At 41.4% G+C, this 23,775-nt stretch overlaps 1 protein-coding gene across 1 annotated transcript in view; it reads right to left on the bottom strand.

The window, feature by feature from the left end:
* Positions 1–238: 238 nt before the first annotated feature.
* Positions 239–23,775, bottom strand: part of plcb2 (phospholipase C, beta 2) — a 27,246-nt gene continuing 3,709 nt past the window's right edge. The window contains exons 5-31 of the mRNA XM_008325428.3: positions 23,417–23,496; positions 23,246–23,299; positions 23,085–23,160; positions 22,697–22,797; positions 21,519–21,679; positions 21,292–21,438; positions 19,940–20,097; positions 18,141–18,223; positions 17,973–18,057; positions 16,790–16,994; positions 16,630–16,712; positions 16,438–16,534; positions 16,235–16,319; positions 15,604–15,728; positions 15,224–15,375; positions 13,926–14,090; positions 13,745–13,844; positions 13,535–13,639; positions 13,279–13,343; positions 12,137–12,227; positions 11,439–12,042; positions 9,906–10,044; positions 5,057–5,121; positions 4,461–4,514; positions 4,193–4,250; positions 2,177–2,260; positions 239–612 (exon numbers count right to left, since the gene is read on the bottom strand). Of these exons, the coding sequence (XP_008323650.1) occupies positions 442–612; positions 2,177–2,260; positions 4,193–4,250; positions 4,461–4,514; positions 5,057–5,121; positions 9,906–10,044; positions 11,439–12,042; positions 12,137–12,227; positions 13,279–13,343; positions 13,535–13,639; positions 13,745–13,844; positions 13,926–14,090; positions 15,224–15,375; positions 15,604–15,728; positions 16,235–16,319; positions 16,438–16,534; positions 16,630–16,712; positions 16,790–16,994; positions 17,973–18,057; positions 18,141–18,223; positions 19,940–20,097; positions 21,292–21,438; positions 21,519–21,679; positions 22,697–22,797; positions 23,085–23,160; positions 23,246–23,299; positions 23,417–23,496 (3,393 nt within the window). The 3' untranslated portion in view covers positions 239–441. The remainder of the gene's footprint in view (positions 613–2,176; positions 2,261–4,192; positions 4,251–4,460; positions 4,515–5,056; positions 5,122–9,905; positions 10,045–11,438; positions 12,043–12,136; positions 12,228–13,278; positions 13,344–13,534; positions 13,640–13,744; positions 13,845–13,925; positions 14,091–15,223; positions 15,376–15,603; positions 15,729–16,234; positions 16,320–16,437; positions 16,535–16,629; positions 16,713–16,789; positions 16,995–17,972; positions 18,058–18,140; positions 18,224–19,939; positions 20,098–21,291; positions 21,439–21,518; positions 21,680–22,696; positions 22,798–23,084; positions 23,161–23,245; positions 23,300–23,416; positions 23,497–23,775) is intronic.

Here is a 23,775-nt window from a genome sequence, read left to right as displayed (position 1 = left end):
CCAGAAGGTCATCGTCCCATTTTAGTGACTGGGAGATTCGTAGCAGCGAGAAACGACTGGAACCCATTCACCAAATGTGATGGTTATTTATGAAGATGCATAAAGATTATTTCCATTAAACAACAAAACAAATAGAACCCATCCATCCATCCATCCATTTTCACATTAAACAACAAAACAAATAGAACCACACAATATATATTTGTTTTTACTTTTGTAATTTAATATGTACACCTCAACATAATGTAGGCAGATTTATAATAAATAAAAAAATTCCTCCACCAAAGCTTTGGTTTTCTTTTCTTTTCCATACAGTATAAGACGGAACAAGATCAAAAATGAAGTGATTTGACTCGGAAATTTGGCTAACATTAAAACATCTAAGATTCAAAAGGAATGACTGTCCTACACCTACGGTCCAGCCCGTGGGCTACATTTGACTCAACCGAGGAAGACGTCTCCGTAGCAGCTGTCTCCGTCCACCTTGGTGTCTCCAGCCTGGTCCACGAGGTCGGGGAAGTGAGCGCTAACACAGACGTTCACGGCGTCTCTCACCTCCTTCGGCAGCGACCTGAGTTTGTGGGCGTGTTCGTTCATAGCCTCCAGGTTGAGCTGCGGGCACCGAGGAGTCGGCAGTTATTCATCCAACTGACAGGTCGACATTGTTATAACACCTTGGTTTTTGGCCCAACAAAAGAAAAATTGATTTCTGCGTCGGAAAAGAGTCTGATAAAGTGACTCGAACCGACTTGACCTGGGGTCAGAGCTGGAACCTGAACCTCACTTCCTCCCCCAAGATTAATGTTGTCGATTTCCCTGATTCTAAGCAGCCATCATCTCCACCTACTGCTTCACACCAACTCCACTCCTGTATTTTTTTTATTATTAAAATTGATAATTAAAACTACTATTAAGACATAAAAAAACCCAGCATCCATCTGGAGTTGGTGCGTAACTCACCTCACATCTCTCTGCTCATTACCCGCTGCCAAGATTTTACTAACGTACAGCCGAGCATTGTTGTGAGTGGAGCGATGACATCATTCACTGTTGAAGAAGCTGAGTTTGGACTTTTTCTGCTTCCGTCGCCGCCTGGACAGATGGCCGCGGCTCACAGTGCATTTGGAAAAACATTTGTTTCGGTCCCGTGGTATGTGTGTGTTTTACAGAATGGACATTTAATTCAACATCTAAGCCGTGACATGGACGTAGATGAAGACAACAGGTCAACTCCTGTATGACACTAACACAGCTAAGTACTAACAGGCTGTTTCAATCCTAATTGGTTCTCATTAGAGAAGTATCCGAAAGCAAGAATTTGGGTTTTATTTTGTTATATGGTACTGGTTCTGGACTGGGATGTGGGATGAACCCTCTGACAGAGTGAATGTGAATAACTATACATATACCTGTTTTTGTTTTTTTTTTTGTTGGATGAGCATTTTGTCTCATCTATTCAGAGTTTTTGTTTTTTTGTTTTTTTTGGATGAGCATTTTGTCTCATCTATTCCCCAGGTTTCTTCCCCACATGTGACTTTTTTAACATAGCTAGTTTATAATTCGACCTTTTTTTTTTATCTGCACCTGGTCCTTTGACTTTTGTACCAGTTTTGGAAAAAATAAACCCAGCAGGCCATACAGCAATCCCTCAGCTGTACCATAATGGGGAAATTCACAGTTTGAGTCTGCAACCCACACAAGCTTCCACAGGAGGCGACATTGAGTATGCATCTCCTCTAGGGCTCGAACACACGACGTTTTTGCGTGTAAGGCAGATGTGTAAGACAGGTGTGATAACTGCTACCATATGGAACCACTGAGTTTCAAGTCAAAATCTGCCTTAGATTCCTCTCAAATCCTCAATTACTTTGTTTGATATTTCCTTGTATGCAGATGATATTGTGATGTTTAAAGATGTTTCATTAGATCTTGTTTGGAGACAACCACCACATCACTGACCTACTGTAGTTTTCAAATGAAATTAGTTCAGAATTTGAGTGGACATAGTTGTTACATGTTCGTGTTTGTTCTTGTCTTTTAGTAAAAGTAGTCGTAAAATCTAATCTACGTCTGACAAATGTTTTGAATGATTTTGTTCAAAAACAGCACGTATGTCTACGTCTGACAAATATTTTGAATGATTTTGTTCAAAAACAGCAGGGAGCGACGGTTGTACCTGGTTTGTTAGCGTCTTGACGTCCTCCAGCGTGCCCGCCTGTTTCTCCTTCAGAGCCTCTTGTTGTGGGCTGAACTCTGAGGACTGTAACCAACCAATGAAAAACACCACATGTCACTGATGCGCATCGATCAGCGGTTTTACCCTGAGTGTGTTTGTGGTATCAGGTGAAGAATGAAGACTGCTCACCAGTCTATAAGCGACTCATCGGCTCAGGTTTCTCTGGTCTGCGTTTGTACAGAGTACAGACAATAGAACACACCCGTGGGACGCAACCAGAGCAAAGGAATCAATACGGAAAAGTCACCACAGGTTCCGACTTATCCGGTAACGCGACACACCACTTATTGCAACTAATTGCCAATTAAGTGCAGCGCGGGATTGTGTTTTAAAGACTGTTGATAATTAATTAGCGATTGTCGGTTAAGTTGATCAAAACGAGCTGCTGTGGAGGAGAAGGGTTCGCCGCCCCCTGCAGGTAGTTGATGAGGAAGGGGCAGAGGGGAAACGACCGAGTCTTTAACCTCACATCCAGCAGGTCGGAGTCTCTAAGAGGAAACGGAGCAACGAGAGCCGGTGAGTCACCCGCCACTCACGGATTTGCTCTACTTGGTAAACAGCTCCAGTCCACGGTCAGGGCCTCCTGCACTCAGCGAGAAAATGTCGGGGGCGGGGAGATCTGGGGGTCTGTGCGTGTGGGTGGTGTGTGTGGGTGAATGACTGTACATGCAGGGGTGTGTGTGTGTGTGTGTGCGTGTGTAGGATGCTGTGAGTTTGAAGGACACAGTAAGTGTCTGCCTTCACATGTCAAAGCACATGTACAGTATTCTGTGTCTGTGGCATTTGTGCAGATATTCAAAAGGTGAGTATTGTTCTGTGCCCAAAGTGATATTTATTTCACGTTTGCTTCAAATCCTCAGACACTTGCTCCCTGTAACCATAGCTACACTGTTAAGTACAATAGGTGTCGAACAGACCAGCAGATACAGAAGCTTCACCTTTAGTTTCTCTTCTTTTTTTTTGCAGCCTGTTGTTTGATAAAGAAGTCACAAGTATCGGAGACGGTGTTTCATAAAGAAGTCACAAGTATCGGAGACGGACACTCTCCGTGATACGTGTCATGCCGGAGTCGATGCATCAAATACACTCTTCCACATGATACACATGAGCAGAAGAACAGAACTGTTTCAGTTTAAACTCTTCTGCAAGCAGTGCCTCTATCAGAGGATTCCATTCTTGCAGATCTGAAGGATTTCTCCTGCAGCTTTTCACTCATACAACTTTGTAACCCATACCTCAGGTACTGTGTGTCATCAAACTGTCTTCATCCGTTTCTTCTAGATAGAGGACACCACAACAAATCTGTATTCTAATGCCCAACAGTGGCTTCTTCCAATGACTTCTTATTAATGATCTTTTTCACCTCAACTAAGCTTCCGCTAGGATACTGTGCACCGTGATCCTGTACTCATTAGCCGCTCCAGCATTGCACAAGTGGAATTCCAAGCACTTTCACAAACTCTCTGCCATTTTCAAAGCCTCTATCGAGCATCACGCCGTGTACTTTTGGATCCATTTACAAGTCTTGCCCCAATCTCAAAGAACTGAAAGTAAAACCAGTTTAGTCCCAGGAAAGTTGATGATTTGACGAAACAGCCAAACACATCCTTTCATGTGACACTCGTCTGTTCTATAATACAAAAATATTAATGTTACATTTATTCCACAAAATGTTATCTGGTTATAAAAAAACCAAAATAACGTTGGTTTTCTTATTGTAAAATAGTAGGATCCCTGTCATAAAGCAGGTTTTAGGTTCAATTCCACCCAGTCCTCAAAACCACAAAGGACAAAATCTCCTGAATCACATCGTGGACTACTGTTCTGATGACCCACGACAAAGGGTCAGACTTTAGTATTTTAGTTCTGAGACGGTAGGGATACCTTAGCAGGGTTTGCTTCGAAAATATGTAACACTTATGTACTTCTCAAAGGAAGAAAAAAAGGTTCACTTACTGCAGAATCAGACTGACTCGTCTCGTCCAGCAGCTCTGTGCTGCCTGCCTTTTTCAGCCTAAAAACAGATAATAATAGTTTATAATTCAAGTTCTGACCATCCTGTTGGAAAATCATCAAATACTGACACTGTTGTTCACGTGCTTTGTGCTGCCACAGAGAAGTATATCTGAGAGGTTCATGTAAAAAATCCCTTTTTTTAAATGAAGTGATTGGCACTTGATACAGCATGCACAAACTTTTCAAGGCAAGGTCATGAAGCACTCACTTCCCTTTCTTTGAAGATTTTGAGCCTGCTTTCTTCTTGCCATCATTGGTTTCACTGCAAAATATGTTGAAAACAGTGTTGAGAAAATTTGACCTAAACATCAAAAGTTGTCCAATAAAATAAACAAGAGTTACAGGGATAATGTCCCTGATCTGACCCTTTATTTGCAGTAGAAAAAAAAAACCCCTATGAAAATGGAGCTAGTGTCTGTGCGGTTGATGCCAGGGAGATGAACAGGGTTGCCTTCAGTGCCCTGATGCTGTTTAAACACCTGTTAGATAATGGTTGCCCTGAGATACCCATCTACCAGCTGGGTGCTGGGGATAACAACATACACACACAAACAGCACCAAAGCTGAGCCAAGAACGAACGTCAGCCGGCACACTGTGGGGATCAGCTCATTTTTGGGGGCCATCCTCTGTACAAAAACTACATGTTCCTCCTCAGATGACGGACACACACTCTGTGCTACTTTCTTTTAGCTTGTTCACACCACAAACAGAGTCACATGATAGCATTTTTAGGGCCTTAAATTAAAGGCGGCTCTGCAGACCCATCACAGTGTGTCCTGAAAGTGTTGCATGTGTGTTCACACCTCTCCAGGATCTTTGCTTCGCTGACGTGTTTCTCAGTGGCCAACTCCATCAGTGTGGCCAGTCTCTGTGGGAACAGAAAGAAGGAAGTGTTTCACACAGCGAGGCCTGGACACACACTGTAAAGTGTAGCACTGTAGCAGTTTATGTAACCAACAATGTGGCTGAGTTTTGTAGCAAGTTTTTTTCGACAACCTCTTATACCTGTGCAGTTGCTATGGTGTGACCTTACGTAAACGAGATGCTAACTACGTTGTCCATAACCTACGTTTGAAATAAATAACAATGGAAGAATTGGAATTGTTCAAAAGATAGAATTTGCATGCTGTGAAATTATTTCCAACACTGTTCAATGAGGGAGAAAGGTGGTGTTGGTTTACCACCGCAGTAAATGGCAGGTTTGGGGTAGGATATGCTCGAAAACTCTTACCGCTAGGGTTAGGAATTGATCATGGTCTTTACATGACAGTAGATTATTGTTTTTACATAAAATTATTGAAGATTAATATTATTAACTCTTCAAAAAGTTTTAGCCCCAACATCTATATTTAGCCCTGGACTGGGGAAGTTTTGGCTGACTCTGCTGTTGCCCATTGCTAGCAATAGCGAAGAAGAGATGTATAAGTTGAAAGGATCTACAAAGGCAACTTTGTAGAGAATGTGGGCCAAACTAACAAGGATGTAAAACAAAGACCTGATTGGAGGACTACACATCAGTAGGAAGTAGTGATGTCAGGGATTCTGACAGAGTCTGATGGGAAAGATTGCGGTGATTGTTACTGACATTAAGCCAGTAACCAGTTGCCCATTAGACCCAAAGTGTAGGTTTGCTTTGCTGGACAACAACTAACCATCGGAACAGCAATGTGACCGCCAAAACGCACCATCAAAGTGATCACTATGCAAGGGAGGAAAGGTCATCGCTATACAGTCAAACCCTCTGTCCACTGGTACCTAAGAATGGTGGCTGTAACATACCCGGGCGAATATCTGTACAGAAGGGCAACTAACTTCTCTTCTCTTTTCAATGGAGGACCAACCAATGAAGGTTGGAAGCCAAGTACACGCTGTTCAGGATATGTGGGCATACTTAACCCACCGAAGACTTTCAGAGAAGAGGGTTAAGGAGTTCTGTTTAACCCACTCTGTCTGACCATTCAACTAAGGGTCAAACCCTGAGAAAAAGCTTGTCGAATCACCCATCGAGACCGTATATATCTCTTCCAAAATATGGATGTAAACTCGGGCCATCCATTAGAGACCACAATTGAGACGGACACCTTAGATCCTGGCAGGCAGGACGACAGGGTGTGCAGACCCCTTGTCAAACAGAAGCTTAATGTAGGTAGGGTAACAACACGGGCCATCTTACTAAACCTGTGCACAACAGTTAGGACGACAGTGCTCCCTCCAGACCATGGTAGGCCAGTAAGAGTCTCTGAAAATATTGAACTAGTGGCAGAGAGGAACCAGTTAGTTTTGGTAGAGTCCCAGTGGTACATTGTGTCGGGGCTTGGAGTGGTCGCAAACTGGAAAGGCTTTCTCTAAAGAAAGTTAATGTTTCAGGAACCAGGGCTACAGGACACTACAAAGTTGAAAAACTGCTGAAGAAGAGAACCTAGCCTGGCAAGATGAGTCTTTTGGTGATACCCAAGGTTTTTATGGTCTGTCCATACCATATATAGCATCTATACCCCTTCTAGACAGTAACACCTGTAACACATCTCATGCCTTACATGTCTTTATGTCTGCTATGTCCAAAGACCTTTTGGAGTACCTGGGAGAACTTCTAAAAGGAGAAACAGGATGATGTTGGGTAGTTCCACTAAGTTGTTCTCCACAGCAGAACCCTACCAGTGAGGTATTGGCTGCCTCACTGGTATAGGAGTTGGGCTAAGTGAACAGAATGGATCAGTTGGTGAGGATGGGTCTGCTCCCATCAGGGTTATCCCAGAAACCCTCAGGTACCGTCACACTTGGTTCAGAAACAGACCAGGGATGGTGACGGAGCAACTAACTGAACTAGGGTGGATGGAGGTTGTTGAACCTGTGCTGAAAAGGCAGTCAATCTCTGTCCTCCAGAGTTAAAGGCCATGCAGGGACCTCAAAATGTTGGAGATAAGACAGAACTGGGGGGCACTCTGTCTGGTCCACAGTGTATTGGGTCCAACTCTGATCAGATAGTACTAACAAAGATGTGAATAGGACCCAATCACAGCAGAGCACATAAATAGATAGATAGCCATATCCCAAGTATCTATCATTAAGAACCATAAAATGCACAGACTAATAAAACTTAGCTTAGTTTATTATGCTGTGGTAAGTAATGATAAGTCCTTTATTCATCCTACAGTGGGGAAATTCGCGGTTCAATTTCAATAATCGGGGCTGAAGTAACTTGGAGACGGTCCCTAAACAGACGGGTGTTTTCCAAAGGGACTGGAGCGGGCGGGGTCAACATGGCAGGGATTCGCTACATCCAGACTCTAACTCTAAGCAGTGAGGCGCTGAGGTGGCGGTGATCGGGATTGTGATCGATTCTGATCGGCATTAACTGCGGTGGTTGTTACAGGCGATAGGGAAGTAAAATAATGCTTTCCCGGTTAGCTACGAGCTAACGGTGCGGCGGCGTGAACTTACGCGCACCGCGAGTACTGGGTGAATGACAGACAGTTGCAACAACAAACAAACACACAAGCAAAACACAAATTAACTTCACGAAAGCTGGGACGTCTGACATGGACGACCAGACGATCTGACACTGCGTTCAGAGCCACAGAGACTTAAATACGGAACAGGTAATCGGCAGCAGCTGGTGGAAGCAGGTGGAGACGATGACGATTCGCGGGCAATGGCGGCTGAAGACGATGACGATGATTAGGTAGATGACGAGTGACTTCACGAAACAACCATTTATGTCAAATAAATACGTTTTATTTATCTTTGGTCTATGTTTTTTGTTATTAATTAATGTTTAAGTATTATTACAAGTCGATTTAAAATCGAAAATAAATAAGTTGCAACTATTGTGCGTTAGGTTTACTCTTTGGGATTGAACAAAAAACATCCAGCCATCTTTAATTTTGTTCAGTTCACGCACCGCTGTCACCTGACATTTTACAGTACTGCGTACTGAAGAGGCAACTTTGTGTAAATACAGTGAGGCTTCAATATCGTGTTTAATCCGTTCGTATCTCGATTGAATTTTCCCCATTAAAAAAAAAACTAAAAACCAATTATTAGTACTAGCCCCCCAGAAATATACTGTTAATAAATTAACCAAAAAATCCTCCATTATCTAAACATCAAAAACATAGATATAAAAAAATATATTGATAATATAAAATAATAACAATTAAGAAAACATTTTATATTATTGTTACAAAAATTGGTAAATTTTTTTTTTTCCAGTGAAGTGGAAAAATTGAGCTCAGTTGAGACGTTTCCTCGTAACACAAGGAAAATCTGGGAAAAGTTGCTTACGAATTTAAGGGGTAGCTCATATCTCGAGGCCCTATTTAGCTCAGTTGAGACGTTTCCTCGTAACACAAGGAAAATCTTGAAAAAGTTGCTTACGAATTTAAGGGGTAGCTCATATCTCGAGGCCCTAGTGCACTTGACTGAGCGTTCTGTCTTATGAGAGTTGTGTCTCTACAAGGTTGGCTGTTTGCCCTGTAAACACAGACACAACACAACGCAACACTGAAAGGTGAAACTGCGGTAACTGAAGAACAGGTGCTTCATGGGAGATGTGAGCGCATCATAATTCATCACCAGTTAGAGATAAATGAAGGAGAAGCTACTCTGACGGGAATGGAAATAATGATGTTTGTGAACCAGGACTTATTAAAATTCTAAAAGTAACACACACGTACACAGATAATTATATATATATATATATATATATACATATATATACATATATATATATGTATATATATATATATATATAAATGTTACTACCAAGAAAATAATAATCTATTTAAAATAAGATATCATTATAATTATCTACTTTATTACCTCTAATTGGTAGTAAAATTTGATCATTTAGGTCATTTAAAAGCAAAAGTACTTGACTAAGATTAAAATATTATCTTAATGAAATATTATCTTAAGAACTAGGGCCACTTATTCGTGGGGTTTCCTGGACAAAACCTCCTGAAGTTGATAAATCAAAGTATTGGCGAGGACCCACAAGTTTGAAGACTTTGTCAGATTCGCTCTCGATCGCGCCGCTTAGCCGGGTATAAACAACAGTCACTGACTTCAGCTCAATTGCCTTTGGGGTACTATAAGTCTGGGCCAGCGAGGTACAGAGGAGAGGCTGTTCGGGCTTTAGCGCGGTACAAAACAACTGGCCTCAGTGCACCATTACTGCAGGGAAAGCGTAGCTGCTGAAATTCATAAAATAAAAGTCATACTTTTCTGTTTGTGCCACATGTATTACGTTCTTGGTGGGATCATTTTTATAACGTATTCTCATAAAATGTATGTATTAGCTGGTTATTTTAATGATTGTAATTTCTTCCAGTATTGACTCTCAGCTCTCAGCCGTCTCTGTGTTCACTGCCTCACAGAAGCTCTTTTACGGTAAACGGCGAGCGGCCGCATCTGTCTATCTGAGGTCTGAGTGTTTGTCAGTGACAGCAGCTGCTGCAGACCACGCTGATGATGAGATACGAAGACAGAGGAGCAGAACAGAAGGGTTACGAACTGGAACACCGAAGAAGAAAACAAGGAGCTAAAATAAAAGACATTATATTCAGTGTTTCTCACCGTCAGTTTTGTCTTTTCTTAATTTTTTACAATATTTTTTTCTGTTCAGAAGATTAAATTGAATATTTCGCTGACCTCTGTGGCTAACTGCTCTTTTTTCTTCTTCAGCTGATCGTACTGCTCCGTCCACAGAGACTGCAGCTCACTCTGCATCTTCTCCTTCTGCTCCTTCACTCGCTCCTTCACGGCGGGGTCAGAGGTGCCTCCCCCCTCCCTGGGGGATGCAAAGTGACACAGCAGCACATTTAGTCATGTTTATCAACATTCATCGACAAACAGCCACTAAACCCCCGAGTAATAAATTAAGGACACGGCTATTTAGTTACTGGAAGTCCATGGCAGCGATTCAATCCTGATGCAGCGTTGAATCACCCGTGTTTATGCTAAAAGCTTAGTGCATCCTCTTCATCATCTAATTCTCTCGTCCAGGCAGAAAAACACATTAGCTGAGAGAAATTCTTCGTGGCCCTGAATTTAACCTAAATAGTAACACGGACAAAAACATCAGCTTTATTAGTGGGTTTATAAATTAATTCTACTGCTTTTGGCTCAGCTGCAGTTCTGCTTTACTGCAGTACTGGAGTGTTAACATTATTAAAATTACAAAACAATCTTATAAAACGAAACAATACCCTAGAGCAGGGTTGTCAAACATACGACCCGTGGGCCACAACCGGCCCGCGAGGGGCTTCAATCCGGCCCCCTTGATGATACTTGTACTTCTTTGCACGAAAACAAAGGAGAAAACAAAAACGTGGACTTCATTATGTTATGATTGTACTGGTTCAGCTCATTTGACATCTAATTAGACTGTATGCAGCCCCCTGAGCCAAAATGGGTTTGACACCCCTGACCTAGAGTTTATTAAAGTAAGGATTTAACTTTTAGTCCTGGGATGACTTTCTGAAATATTTTTCTGAAAATGTTGTAACAGGAAAATAAAAAAGCCGGTCCGCAAATAGTTGACTTGTGGGCCAGATATAGACCGCATGCCACCATTTGAAGGTCTCAGCACTACAGATGGAGTCCTCGGTGTATATCGGAACTCCCTGCAGCATAAAAGTAACTTAATTTTCAAGTAAGAACTCACATACTGTACATTAGTATCTACGTCACCCACCTACGCTAACAACGTGTTAACGTCATAATCTACGACATACAAACATCAGAGGAGTCTGACTTATGTCTGGAAGCCATAACGAAGGGCAAAAATTTCCACAAAAACAACACAAACAATAGAATCAACCTGCTCACTAACTAGTGAAACCGTAGGTCGAGGACGTCAGAGACCGAGGAGCCACCTGTACCGTCCAGCCTGGTCACCACAAATTAAAATCCAAGCGTCTCTACAGCACAGCCTCCTGCTTCTCGACATTTGAGAGTCAGCAGTGGAATCGACTACTTTATTAAATAATCCTAAAACGCTGAAGTGATTTATCCTAAAATGCCAAAGCACTCACATGATACCGAACTACCATCAACTCCATCCACGGCTCGTCTTTTAAAAGAGGAAATATTTTCCTCCTGTTCATAATACTGTTTGAAAACTAATTTAGGAATGTCAAAGAGGACAAGTAAAGAAATGAAAAAAAATAAAATAATTCTCACTCCTTTTTCTTCAGCGAAGACTTCTTCTTCATGGACTTGAAGGAGTCGCTGTATTTCTGAATCAGATCCTCTGTTTTTTTCTGATATTTTTTTTCCGCCTCTTTCATTTCCCGCTCCTGTCGCTTGATGAACTTCACGTAGTTCTTGTGCTGTGTCAGTTCTTCAGCTGTCACAGTCGAAGGCGTCGAGTGACAAATTCTACTACGCTCATTTAAAACCTCGGCGTTACCTTCACTGATCGCAGGAGTCGGAGACAATGATTCGTCTGATTCTATGACCGAAGGAGGTGGGATCCGTGCTAAACCTGGTAGGGGAATGGGCTTCAAATCTGATCTGGGATCAGGCATGGTGTTGTTGTCTTCAGCTGGGTCTTCCTTCCTGTCCGGGGTTCCTTCACTCTCAGGGACAGCTTCCTCCTCCACGGTGTTAGATGTGGCTTCAGGAGGAGTTTGAGATGCTCCTGGATCAGGTGTTGGATCAGGAACAGCAGGAGCGTCAGGCGTCACCTCCTCTGTTTGAACCTCTTCTGGTTTTATGTCCAGTGGGGTCTGAGACGTCGCCTCCTCGGCGTCCGTCGTCAAAGGGACATCCAAAGCAGGCTTTTCTAGAGGAGACAACAATCAGGCGATTGAACAGATCATCAAATACAACAATATGGTCCAAAAGTCACAACCAGTATTTTTATTAAGCTTCAGTACCTGAGACAGGTTCATCGCTCGGCTGAGCTTTGTCCCCAGGTGGTTGGACCACAGCAGGCAACTCATACGGAGAAACGTAGGAAAGGGACGACTGTTGGCACAGAGTCAATATCGTAACCCAAAGGTTTGATTAAAAAAATTAGGACATTACTGATTAACTAGTTAACCAGTGTTTCCTGACCTTTTTTGAACCATGGCGTATATTCAGAAAATCCTACAGTGCACCACCAAACAAAACGGTCACAAAATATATATATATAATTCAATTTAGTCCCAAATTATTCACATAGTGTGAAACCCAGGCCTATTTAGTTGAACTCAGATTTTATACTAACAGGAATTGAAGAAAGACATAAACTCAGATCAGGAATTGAAGAAAGACGTGAAATTTATCTTCAACAGCTCTGAGTCGCTTTCTTTTTTACAGTTAAACCCCCTGCTGCCAGAAATTTTTCTTCAACAGCTCTGAGTCGCTTTTTTTTTTACAGTTAAACCCCCTGCTGCCACCCAGTGGAAGTGTATTTAGTAAGGTGAATTATTGTGAGCGCCCTGGAGGCAGTGTGAGGGGACGGTGTCGTGCTCCAAACCTGGAGGCCTGTGGATTAGAACCTGCAACCTTCCAAACCTGGTGGCCTGTGGATTAGAACCTGCAACCTTCTGGACACCAGTCAGCTTCCTTAACCACTGCCCTCAATTGAACTGTTCTGCCTTGTTCTCCCTGTCACTGTGACGTTCTGTGCGTTCTGTTTCTTTGAATCTCTCTTCGACTCCTAATGTGCTACTTGGAAAACATGTTGTTGGAGGAAAATAAATCTGAAATGCCTTTCAAGGTTTTTTGGTTGTATTTGTTATTTTTCACAAGACAGAGTCAGTGCCTGACAGCGGTGAGAAATCATTGATCGTTCCCTGTAAATTTTCAAGGCAACGTCTGAATTCACAGAAGACGATGATTGCCGTATCGACGGAGTTCATTTCCAAGTAGGACAATGTTAAAAATCATATTTATCTGATTACTTCTTAGAAACTGGAGAACAAAAAAGCCAAGGCTTCAGGAAACGTTTTCCAGTTTCTAAGAAGGCGCCCAGTTTCTTGGACGGGCTCAGGTTGAAGCAGGTCGTTCACACCAGCAGATGTCACCTCACCTCCTTGTTAGTCTTTGTCGTCTTCTCTGTGCCTTTGGTCGGGTTAAATAAGGCGTCTGTGAAATCTGAGGTGGAGGGAAACGCATAAGGGAAGAGTTTTAAGAACAACACCAGTGGTGGACCATGTTGAAGGTCCTATACTGTTTACTACAATTCAATTACATCGTCTTCACTGATGTCAGTGTCGACGCATGGATTCAATTACAGCAGAGCTTTTCTTCCTCCTCTGAAGACACTGAGTCAAAAAACCAAGTACCTGCAAAGGCAGCGGGGATGTAATCCTTCACCTCGATGTACACAAAGAGCGCGGGCAGAGTGAGAGGCATGTTGCTCTCGCTGCGAAGGCAGATGTGATGGAAACCTGCAGAGCATACAGTAAACCAACCCTGGGATAAGACTGCAGCTCCTGTGACTGAGGCCTGGGGTGAATTTTAAATTATGCAAATTGTCATGCAGCATGGATGACCTGATAGAAGGGCATCAACTGGGATGATCCTGTGGCCCAGAAACTTCCCGCTCTCCTCGTGGACCACGAGCCGTAGAGAGGCCAATTCTGGAAGCAGGATCTGTTCGTGACATAAGATTGAAGTCGTGGGGAAGAAACGTTGTTTTTTTTTTGTCATTTATTTTGACCATGTTTTCTGCACCTTCTCAAAAACAAAAGGCTCCTCGTTCCACACTGGGTTGATGGCATTGGGCGTGGTCGACCACTTGGTGCGGTATTTCTTCTTGGGGTCTCCGGGCAGCCCGATCACCTCCACCTCTACTCCCGTCTTCACATTCTTGTCGGATAGAAACTGTCCTGAATAGATCTAGTGAAGGAAACAAGACGGCATGAGTCATGTTCACGCGTGAAATCTTCACAACATGGACGCGTCCCGTTGTGTGGAATGGATCTGTGACCAGGGCGCGGTGGATATAAATAGAATCCTGGGTTTTTAGGCTCATGCAGAGTCGGCTGAATACCAGGAACTCTGTATCGGCCTCAGCAGGAGGCTTGTGTTATTACACGGTCTGCATTCAATCTGCAGAGAAAACTGTGTGAACACACACACACGCACACACACACACACACGCTGACTTCTCAGAAAATCTGACTGCAATTAAGAGCTCAGTTTATAGACTTAAAACAGCTGTAAGCTGCGATTGTTGGTTTATCTGTTTCACTGCATTGGAACTAAAAGAAAATAAAAAGTGAAATTTATTGATCCTATATTTAGGTCAGATACGCTTACGCCAGCATGTGGTCCCTCTGAGAATTGAACCCAGAACTTTCTGTTTCTTAGGCAGGCGTGCCAACCGCTACAGTATGGAACTGACAACGTTATCAACCGACCAATTGAGTTATATCTGTAAGATTCGTTATCGTTTTTTTCCTCCGATAATGAAAACCCTATGATAACGATGCCTGGGTTACACTAAATGATTTTTGCCCTAAAAATATATTTTTTTAAAAACGGCTGTATATGAAAGTGAAAGTTTGAATGATGTTTGCCCTAAAAATATATTTTTTTTAAAACGGCTGTATATGAAATTGAAAGTCACTAGATGGCAGCATTGCAGCCCATTTTGTTATTCTATTTTTATACAGAATGCTGGTGGCAGCAACAGAAAAATAAATAAACATTACCAGACCTGCAATAGTATTTCAATTCGAGGTGGGGTGAAAAAACTTCTGGCCCCTAGGGGGCGCATGGCAGAAATAAATTGAAAAACACTGCTTTAACCCATCACCTTAGTGAGTAGGCGGCACTTAACTTCTTTAACCACCAGGACACCACTGCCAAGCTATGTCGGTATCGGTTCATACCGGAATCAGAAAGTATTTGCATAATATCGGCAAAAAAGTTAATTTTGTTTTTCTAATGCTTTGAATCTTTGAACAGTTCTATGTTTTATTTCCAGACGGGGGTGATGTTGTTGTGAGGACGGGTGTTGAACCTGCCTTTATGGTCAGCGTGCTCGCCACCACCGTGTCAATCCTGTCACAGAAAGGGTCGAACTTCTTGTCACTCCGACGCAACACGTCGTGTTTGAGCAGGTATCCTGTTCGACCGTTGAATTCAAACTGCGCCAGGTTCAGCTGCATGGGGAAATCTGAAGAAAACACACACACACACACACACACACAGTGGATCTTTGCTAATGATCTGATGTATAAGGGACAGAGAAGGTTTGAGGAGAAGCAGTCACAACACAACAGCAGCTCACAGAGGCGCAACACTGCCTCGCTGTGGTGACAACTAGAAGTTCAGCCTCAATGATCTTCAACTAAACACATGAAGCACTTCGGTATCAAATCAACGCTTTGAGTGTCCATTCTACCCATTGTCTGGTAGTTGAGCGCCACCATCTGGCAGCCGACATTCCAAAAAGGCTGAGGGCTGTAGTTGGAGGAGTCCATTCTTGTTCCTTTGGGGTAAATCCTGCTCATCTGCCTCTTGTTGTACCTGAGGAGGATTACTTCAGGAAAACAAAGTTGAAAAGGAAATATGACAGTAATGTTAAATACTGAAGTATTTGAAGCTAAAAGAACGGAGTTTTGTCTGTGGAGGGAGTTTTTACGCCTTCTGCAAAAACATAAAACCCCAATCTTCTATCCTGACTGACCAGAAAGACCCTGGTCAGGTCAAGAAGGTCAGGGTTAGGCTCACTGACCTTCACCTGGTTAAAAAAAATAAGACATGAGTCAACAGTCTGAGAAATTTAAATTTAAACTAAATCATAGGTTTTTGCAACTTTAAAAACTGCATCAGGCTGCAGACATTTTCTGTCGTACATATATTATATATATTTTTATACACGTATAGTTAATTAAGTGCATCTGTTGTTTGGGAGGAATTTCAAAAAAGTGTATCTGAAAATGTCACAGATTTAAACTGTCACGTAAACATTTTCTTTCCATTTGGACACCAATTATTTTATTTTTGTTGTGCAACACAGTCTTAAAAGATACTCCACAAATTCAACAGCCGTCTTGGAAATCATCGCCTCCCCTTTGGTTTCCACAAAAGACGAGATGACGTAACTCCTGTTTTTCTCTGTTGAAGAAAAGAGAAAAGCCGATTACGGGGATTACACAACTCCCAACAAGGCAGACTTACTCCACTGTTGCTGCGTGTGATGTAATAAACAATTTTGCGTTGTGTGTTTTTTTACTTTTGGCGATGTCGAAGGAGACAAATTTGTTGGGCTGGATGTAGTTGACCAGGGAGGACATGGCCTCGTACGCTGTCACTTCTTGTCCAGCTGTGCCCTGCAGGAAATTGACAGGAAGTGGGCTGACACTTGATCTGCTTTTACGAGGCAGGAATGATGTAACGCAGTGAAAGTGCGGTCGTCCTCCTCCACCTCATCGCATGTCTTCATTTTCTCCTCATCCTGCTCCTCCGTGTCTTCCTGCTCCTCTGCGTCCTCCACAGCTGCGTCCCCTTCTGAATTCACATTTAATTGGCTTGTCAGGAAAAACCAAACGGGTCTGACCCACACTTTAATCTGAGCATTTCATCACCTTGGTTCTCCTGGGTGTTCAGCGCGGGCTCCTGTGTGGCTGAAGCTGTGGCTGCGGTCACGGTCGTGGTCGTGGTCGTGGTCGTGGTCAGGTCTGGGCCGGTCTTCTTGTTCTGGGCTGGTTTTTCGTGGCAGCCCTTCTTGTTCTTGATGAGGATTTTTCCCAGTAACTCTGACGGACTGGGAATCTGCTGGCCTGGCTTCAGCTGGACATAATCATTTAAGAAAGTGAGAAAATCAATCCGGCTTAAGGATTAAGCAGCTTTCGATCAGGATTTCACAGAACAAACGGCAGGACACCGAACAACTCTCATGGAGGTCAGATTAGGTCAAATTAATCTCCTGTCAAACCAGGATGACATCAAATTATTACCATCTTGGTTTCTTTAGACACAGTTTTTGATCAAATCAAACTTTAGTTAATTCTTTCTCATTTTACCTGAGTGACTAAAGTTTGGGTTTATTTGATAACTACAATAACACAGTGGCTATAGCGCCCCCCTTTTGTAGATATGAATATTGTCAAGTCACAGAAATGTGTTTAAATTCTCCACTGAACTTTATATAAAACACTGTAATTCCTATTTTCAGAAACCTTTCAGAAAAGACAAGATTCAACATTTTATCTGGTGACCTCAGAGCCGTTCGCTTAAAAGGTTCTAAGATCTTGAGCTGATCTTTAAAAAAAATGACGGGCATAAATTGACATAAAATTTAAAAATAATAGCTGAAATAAAACATAACAAAATTTAAAAATAATAGCTGAAATAAATGCCTGCGAAATTTGGTGGACCTAAAATATATACTGAGGGTGACCTCCGGGGGCACTGTTGAGTCACAAATAATGACAGAATGTTTTTTTTTTTAATTTGTAGATCTCTTCTATTTTGTCGTATGTTCAGATTTTCAAAATTAATTATTTTTTATCAAGAAGAGGAAAAAAAAAAGAGGAGGAATCAGAGCTGTATCCAGAACAACATCCATGCAGCAGCTGCTTCTCTAACCCCCATCATCTATTTGTCGTGTGCTGAGGATGTTATTCTGCAGCTCTCCAATGAGTCACACTGTATGATACTTTATCAGATTTATTTAAATGCATTTCCTTAAACCCCCCCCCCCCATCTGTATAAACCATATCTAATGTATTGTTCAGACAGCGAGCTGTGTCACAGAGATGAACTCACAGGGTATTTGTCCAACGGCTCAGTCAGCAGGGCATCACCAAATATGGTTTTGCAGTAGTTGGCCATCTTCTCCTGCTGCTTCACCCTGTAACGACACACACTCACACACTGTTTGTCACTGTTTGTACTTGAATTTTTTTTTTATGATGAAACTGGGAACGCGCTTACGAATCGACGTGGTTCTCGAAGGAAAGAATAACTGGATACTGGGAAGTTTTGAAGGCGCTCTCAGCGATGGCCTCGATCACATCCTGTTGCACAACAGAAACACAGGATGTTTAGTCAGTGCTTGTCCTTACGCATCAAAGAAACTCCAAAAACGCCAAAAGCTGGCGACCTTTAGGAGTTAAAAATAGTTAGGTTTTTACTAGTTAAAGTCATGTCTCAGCTGACGTTTGACAGCAGTTGTCTTAAAGTCCTGGTCCAGGGGCCACTTCCTGCCCCAAAAACCACTCACACCTCCGGCCGGTGACTAGATAATGATTACATTTTATATTCCTTATGTAGTGATGATACTATTAGATAATATTAGACAACTCAATATTATCGTCCAAAATATTAGCATAATTACGCAATATTGGTAAGACTTGTTAGCAGCAGTTAGCTTTTCCTACAATTGTGAAAACCCGATAAAGCAAAGATGATGTGAACTAAAAATATGTTTTGTTGATAAAGCAAAGCCTGGGTTTCACCAGATGATGTGAACTAAAAATATGTTTTGAAGTGAAAGTGAATTATTGTCATTGTGAAAATATGATATGGTGTGCAACGGCCGCATATATGAGTATCGGTTGATATTGGAATCGGAAATTAAGTATCTGGATGATATCAGCGAAAAGGTAATATTGGACAACACTACACATAAGGAAACATTTTTAAACTTAACTTTAAAATTTTCTATGAGTTAATCAGTCCATTTATTAACATCAATTAAAGTTAAAAAACAAACATTTATTAACATTTTGTTTGTAGCACCCCCTACAGGGGAGACAGAGCACAACATGTTGACCTATGGAATTCTTTAGTGTCCTTTGATTGGTTCTTTAAAACAGTTTCATTTTTATACTGCAGTACTGAATTAAACTGTAGAGTGTGAGGGTTGGGGAAACACTGAATACTTTAAATACTTTGTCTCGTCCAAGGCTGCGGGCGTGGAGAGTTTCTGAGTTTTACTGTAACAACTTTCCACTTAAGACTCTTCCAGAACCTGGGCCAGAACCAAGACAGACACCATGAAAAAAAAAACACTGCCTGATGTTAAAATGATTTGAATGCATTCTGAATTTGAAATGTAAACATACATTTCAGCTGAAAACACGACACTGACACAACAACAACAACAACAACAACAACAACACAAACAGACAACAGGATTTCAGTCTTTGTCAATTTAGACCTGACGACATGAACTGCAAAAAAATACTGCACGACTGCAGGAGCCCCAAAGTCAGAGGCTCAGATCAGATCTACAGTCTGGCAGTGAACCGAGCTGAGGTGTTCTGTCAGGACTCTGCAGACTGAAGAACTCTGGCTGACCTTAAATGGAAGTGTTGGTCTGAGAGGATGAAGAGGCAGCAGAGGGAGGAGGTTCCCCAGCATGAGGTGTGTGTGTGTGTGTGTGTGTGTGTGTGTGTGTGTGTGTGTTACACTGTCCAGTTAGGCTGTCACATTCTCTGGCTCTTTAATCTGCACATAGACATGAATGAAGAGGTAATCTGAGAATTTATAGCATTTTTAGCATTATTCCCAGAATGCATTCTGAGTCTTTCTCTTTATCAGTGCGTGAACAACTTCAAGAATGCAAGTGTATACAGGAAGAAGTCACTTTGATAGAATGCATGCTGCGTCCACAGGAATCCAAGGTTTAACCACAAAAAAAAACAAAAAAAAAACAGAAAAGTTCACTAGAAATCCACAGAGTAATAAATAAATCAGAATAACTGTTCATATCTAATGCCTTTGTTTACCTTGAAGAGAATCTCAGTTGTCATAGTGAAGCCGTGTGTAATGATTGGCTCTTCCTCCGGAGGTTTTCCCTTCCAGCAGTCCAACTCCAGGCATCTGCAGCCAGACAGCAAACACTGGCGGTACATCTCCGGAGAGGAAACACCGGAGAACTGACCGGCTGCAGGGTCCAGACACACAGTTCTGTATGAGTCTAGAATGTTCTCTGTCTGACACAGTATTATAGATCATTGATGTTACTCTGTCTTCACATATTGTGTTGTTGGGGCCAAGAAAAGATCTTACAATTTTTTATAATAAAAGACAAGATATAGTTATAATAATAATAATAATAATAATGGCCATAATGAAGGTTGAGGAACCATAAAAGAGCCATAAATTACACATAACGTCACTTAACCTAACATATGGTTAGGCAAAATATTCACAAAAAGTCAGAGCAAATAAGCTACAATGGTTATTTGTTAGTCAGGTATGTAGCCAAATAAATAGTTGAAATTTATACATGGTTTAAAAAAACTAGCATAATAAGCTAAAACATAGCTAAATGCGTCAAAATATTACTATTAGTAATTATGAACAATTCTTCTAATACTAATAAAATACAGACAGAAAAAACCCCAACAACTAAGACATATCTGAAAGTTGAATTAGCTCAGAGTTGCCATAAAAAAAGAACTTCCTAGCTTTCGTTTCCATGCTAAGGCTCCCCCAAACAGCATTAGCTTCTGGCTGGAGACCCCCCTATGTCAACCCACAGACAATGTTACAAATTATATAAAGAAACTTTGAACTTTAAGAATGAATTTTCTTACTTTTGTTCACTTTTCAATTATCGCTACAAGTGTTTAGCATTATAAACGTATTAGCGAACATGCGCTAGCTAGCTAGCTACACGCTAGCTTGAAGAGCAGAGCAGCTTGATAACGTAAGCAAACGGTGCCAAGTTTACACAGATTATGACGCTATCATGCTAATGTTGCGTTCATGTACCATCGGAAACATCAGAATCATGTTTTACGGTTCTGGACAATGGATATAAATGTATATATAAATATTAAAAAAAAGTTCCCTCCAATTTTCTGAGGCCCCCGTCCTCTTCCCCCGCCCCCCCTTGAAACCCACTCTGAAAACCACATTACTAGCCTATCCTGAAATAAATCCAGAGCCAACTGAACAAAAAGAAACATTTCAACATTATTAAACATTACAAAATGCTAACTTAACCCTTAATATGAATACTAACAAAGCTAATATTTAGCCAAAAAATACCAAATATTTTGCCAAACGAAAAAAATCTTAATGATGAATAGTTAGAACAGATGAAATAAAAAAGTTGAGTTGAACATGTGACCTGTCAGGTATGTGTTGTGGGACGACTTGACAAAGTAGTGGGGCAAAGGTTGGGTCATGTCCTGACACTTGGCCAGTCTGTCCTGCATGACGACCGCGGCCTCAGGTCCCAACAGGAAGAGCAGGAGACCTTCAGGAGAAATGAGGCCTACAGAGAACACAGGGGTGAGATCATCAGACCAGGGGGGTACGGGGGTGGGGGTGGGGGTATAATCCCACCAGCCTCACCTCTGTTAGAGTTAGTTGTCTGGGGTTCATATTTGTCAATCAGGGCCTTGATCTGATCCTGACGCAGACGTGGGAAAAGTTCCTCGTTCAGCCTGGGATCTCGTTGTTTCTCGTTCAGGAACTTGGTGAAGATCTCCTTCGTCATGGTGGGTTTCGTGGAACTGTGGAGGAAAATAGAGCGAGCTGTGACGATCACATCATCTCTGCCGCCACCTGAGGCCAGGCCAGGAAGTTCACTGCATGACCTGGAAAAATGTGATTGGCTAAAACTGATGTGAGAGCAGGAGCAGCTCTGAATCTCTCGACACGTATTTATAGCTTTCAATATATTGGATATAAATAATAACTAGGCCAATTAGACTAGCTTTAGTCAAGCCTCTCTCTCTCTCTCTCTTTCTCTCTCTTTCTCTTTCTCAATCTTCCTGTTTTACTTGTAAATGTATGTGTCTATAACAGGCATGGGCAAACTAAGGCCCGGGGGCCGGATGCGGCCCGTTCAACTCTTTAATTCGGCCCACCAAACTTTTCAAAATTATATAATTTTATATTATTTGTATTATGATTATTTTCAGCTTTTTTCCTGCAATACCCACGTTTCTCCAATAGATGACGTATAAAAATAATAAACGCATTTTAGCCTTTATGCATGAGTTTACATGAACGCTCCATCTATCTACTCCTGACCCGGCCCCCTCTGTTCAATTTTAGGACAATTGTGGCCTGCGATTAAAAAAAAGTTTGCCCACGCCTGGTCTATAATTACATTGACTTCACGATGAGTTCAATCAACATAACAATAATTACTACAGATCATCTAATGTGATTTTCTTCTGTCAAACGTGCGTACGTTGCGGTTGAAGCTGAACCACTTTGATTTAGTCAAAAGCATCACTCGTCGGCGTGTGTTGGAATCAAGGCCTCTGTATTGTGATTGGACGAACGGTTTAAAGGACAGACCCATTTTTTTAAGCCTAGGAAAAGATTCTGCGTGTACTAGTATATAAAGTATGTAAAATGCTTTTTTTTCTTGTTTTGGTCTTGTTAAAATGTCATTTTTGTGGTTGTTTGGGGCATTTTATTATTTTACTTTTATTCTGGAGAGCTGGGGAATATATTTATATTTACATACACACATAAATGTAGACAAACATATCATGAAACAGGATCAGGTGACTCACTAGGAAGTGAAGATCTCGTAGATCTCCGGTCGAGGACAGAGACTGTACAGAAACGCCTTGAAGGCAGCTTCAGTGAAGACATCTGGCTTCATTGTGTCATGCTAAAAAAAAAACATAAATAATATAAATATAAATATAAATATAAATATAAATATAAATATAAATATAAATATAAATATAAATATAAATATAAATATAAATATAAATATAAATATAAATATAAACATAAACATAAACATAAACATAAATATAAATATAAATATAAATATAAACATAAACATAAACATAAATATAAATATAAACATAAATATAAATATAAATATAAATATAAATATAAATATAAATATAAACACAGCAGCTTCTTCATCCGACACGTTGGATTCCTGACCTTTCCCTTCGGGAGATGTGCGGCGGCCAAGGCGCTCTCCACCCTCTTCTTATCCGCAGGAAACATTTTGTAAATACTGAGGAAACAAAGCGAAACATCCGACTGAGCATCAACAGTCCAGAGACCAGTGAACCTCTCCAGATGCCTTCACGGACACTTACTTCTTCACCGGTATCTTTCCATCTTTGTTGGTCTGGAGAGAAATGCGAACGTATCTGGGTTTGAAAACAGTGAGAACATCATCAGAGTCAGGATGAAATTACACCAAATGTTTTTTGTTTTTGTTTTTTTTTTGTTGTTGTTGTTGTGAAGATTAGGAGGAAGTCACTCACATCTTCTCAAGATAAACTTGTCTGCAGGAATTGTTTCTCTCGGCGTTGTAGGCGATGGCAAGAATGTCATTCGCCCAGTTCTGTTTTGCATTTATTATTATATAAAAAAAAACATGTAAAATATTCATAAGAAAATACACCAAAAGGGATGAGCAAAAGGCAGGACATTACGCAAATCTACCGCTAGAGGGAGTTGTTACAATAAAGCCACAATAAAGGAAAGGAGCGCGTGTTTGCATTTTGGCAAAAACAACAGAGGTTTAATGACAGATGATTAATTCCGGATATTGGACTCATAAAGTTAAATAAGGACAGATAAAGAGAGAGAAGGGGGGGGGGGGGGGGGGGGGGGGGGGGAG

Source organism: Cynoglossus semilaevis, chromosome 1 (genome assembly GCF_000523025.1).
Source record: "Cynoglossus semilaevis isolate Cse_v1.0 chromosome 1, Cse_v1.0, whole genome shotgun sequence".
Lineage (NCBI taxonomy): Eukaryota > Metazoa > Chordata > Actinopteri > Pleuronectiformes > Cynoglossidae > Cynoglossus > Cynoglossus semilaevis.
The sequence above is the reverse complement of the archived record's forward strand: the minus strand, read 5'-3'. Positions and strand labels throughout refer to the sequence as shown.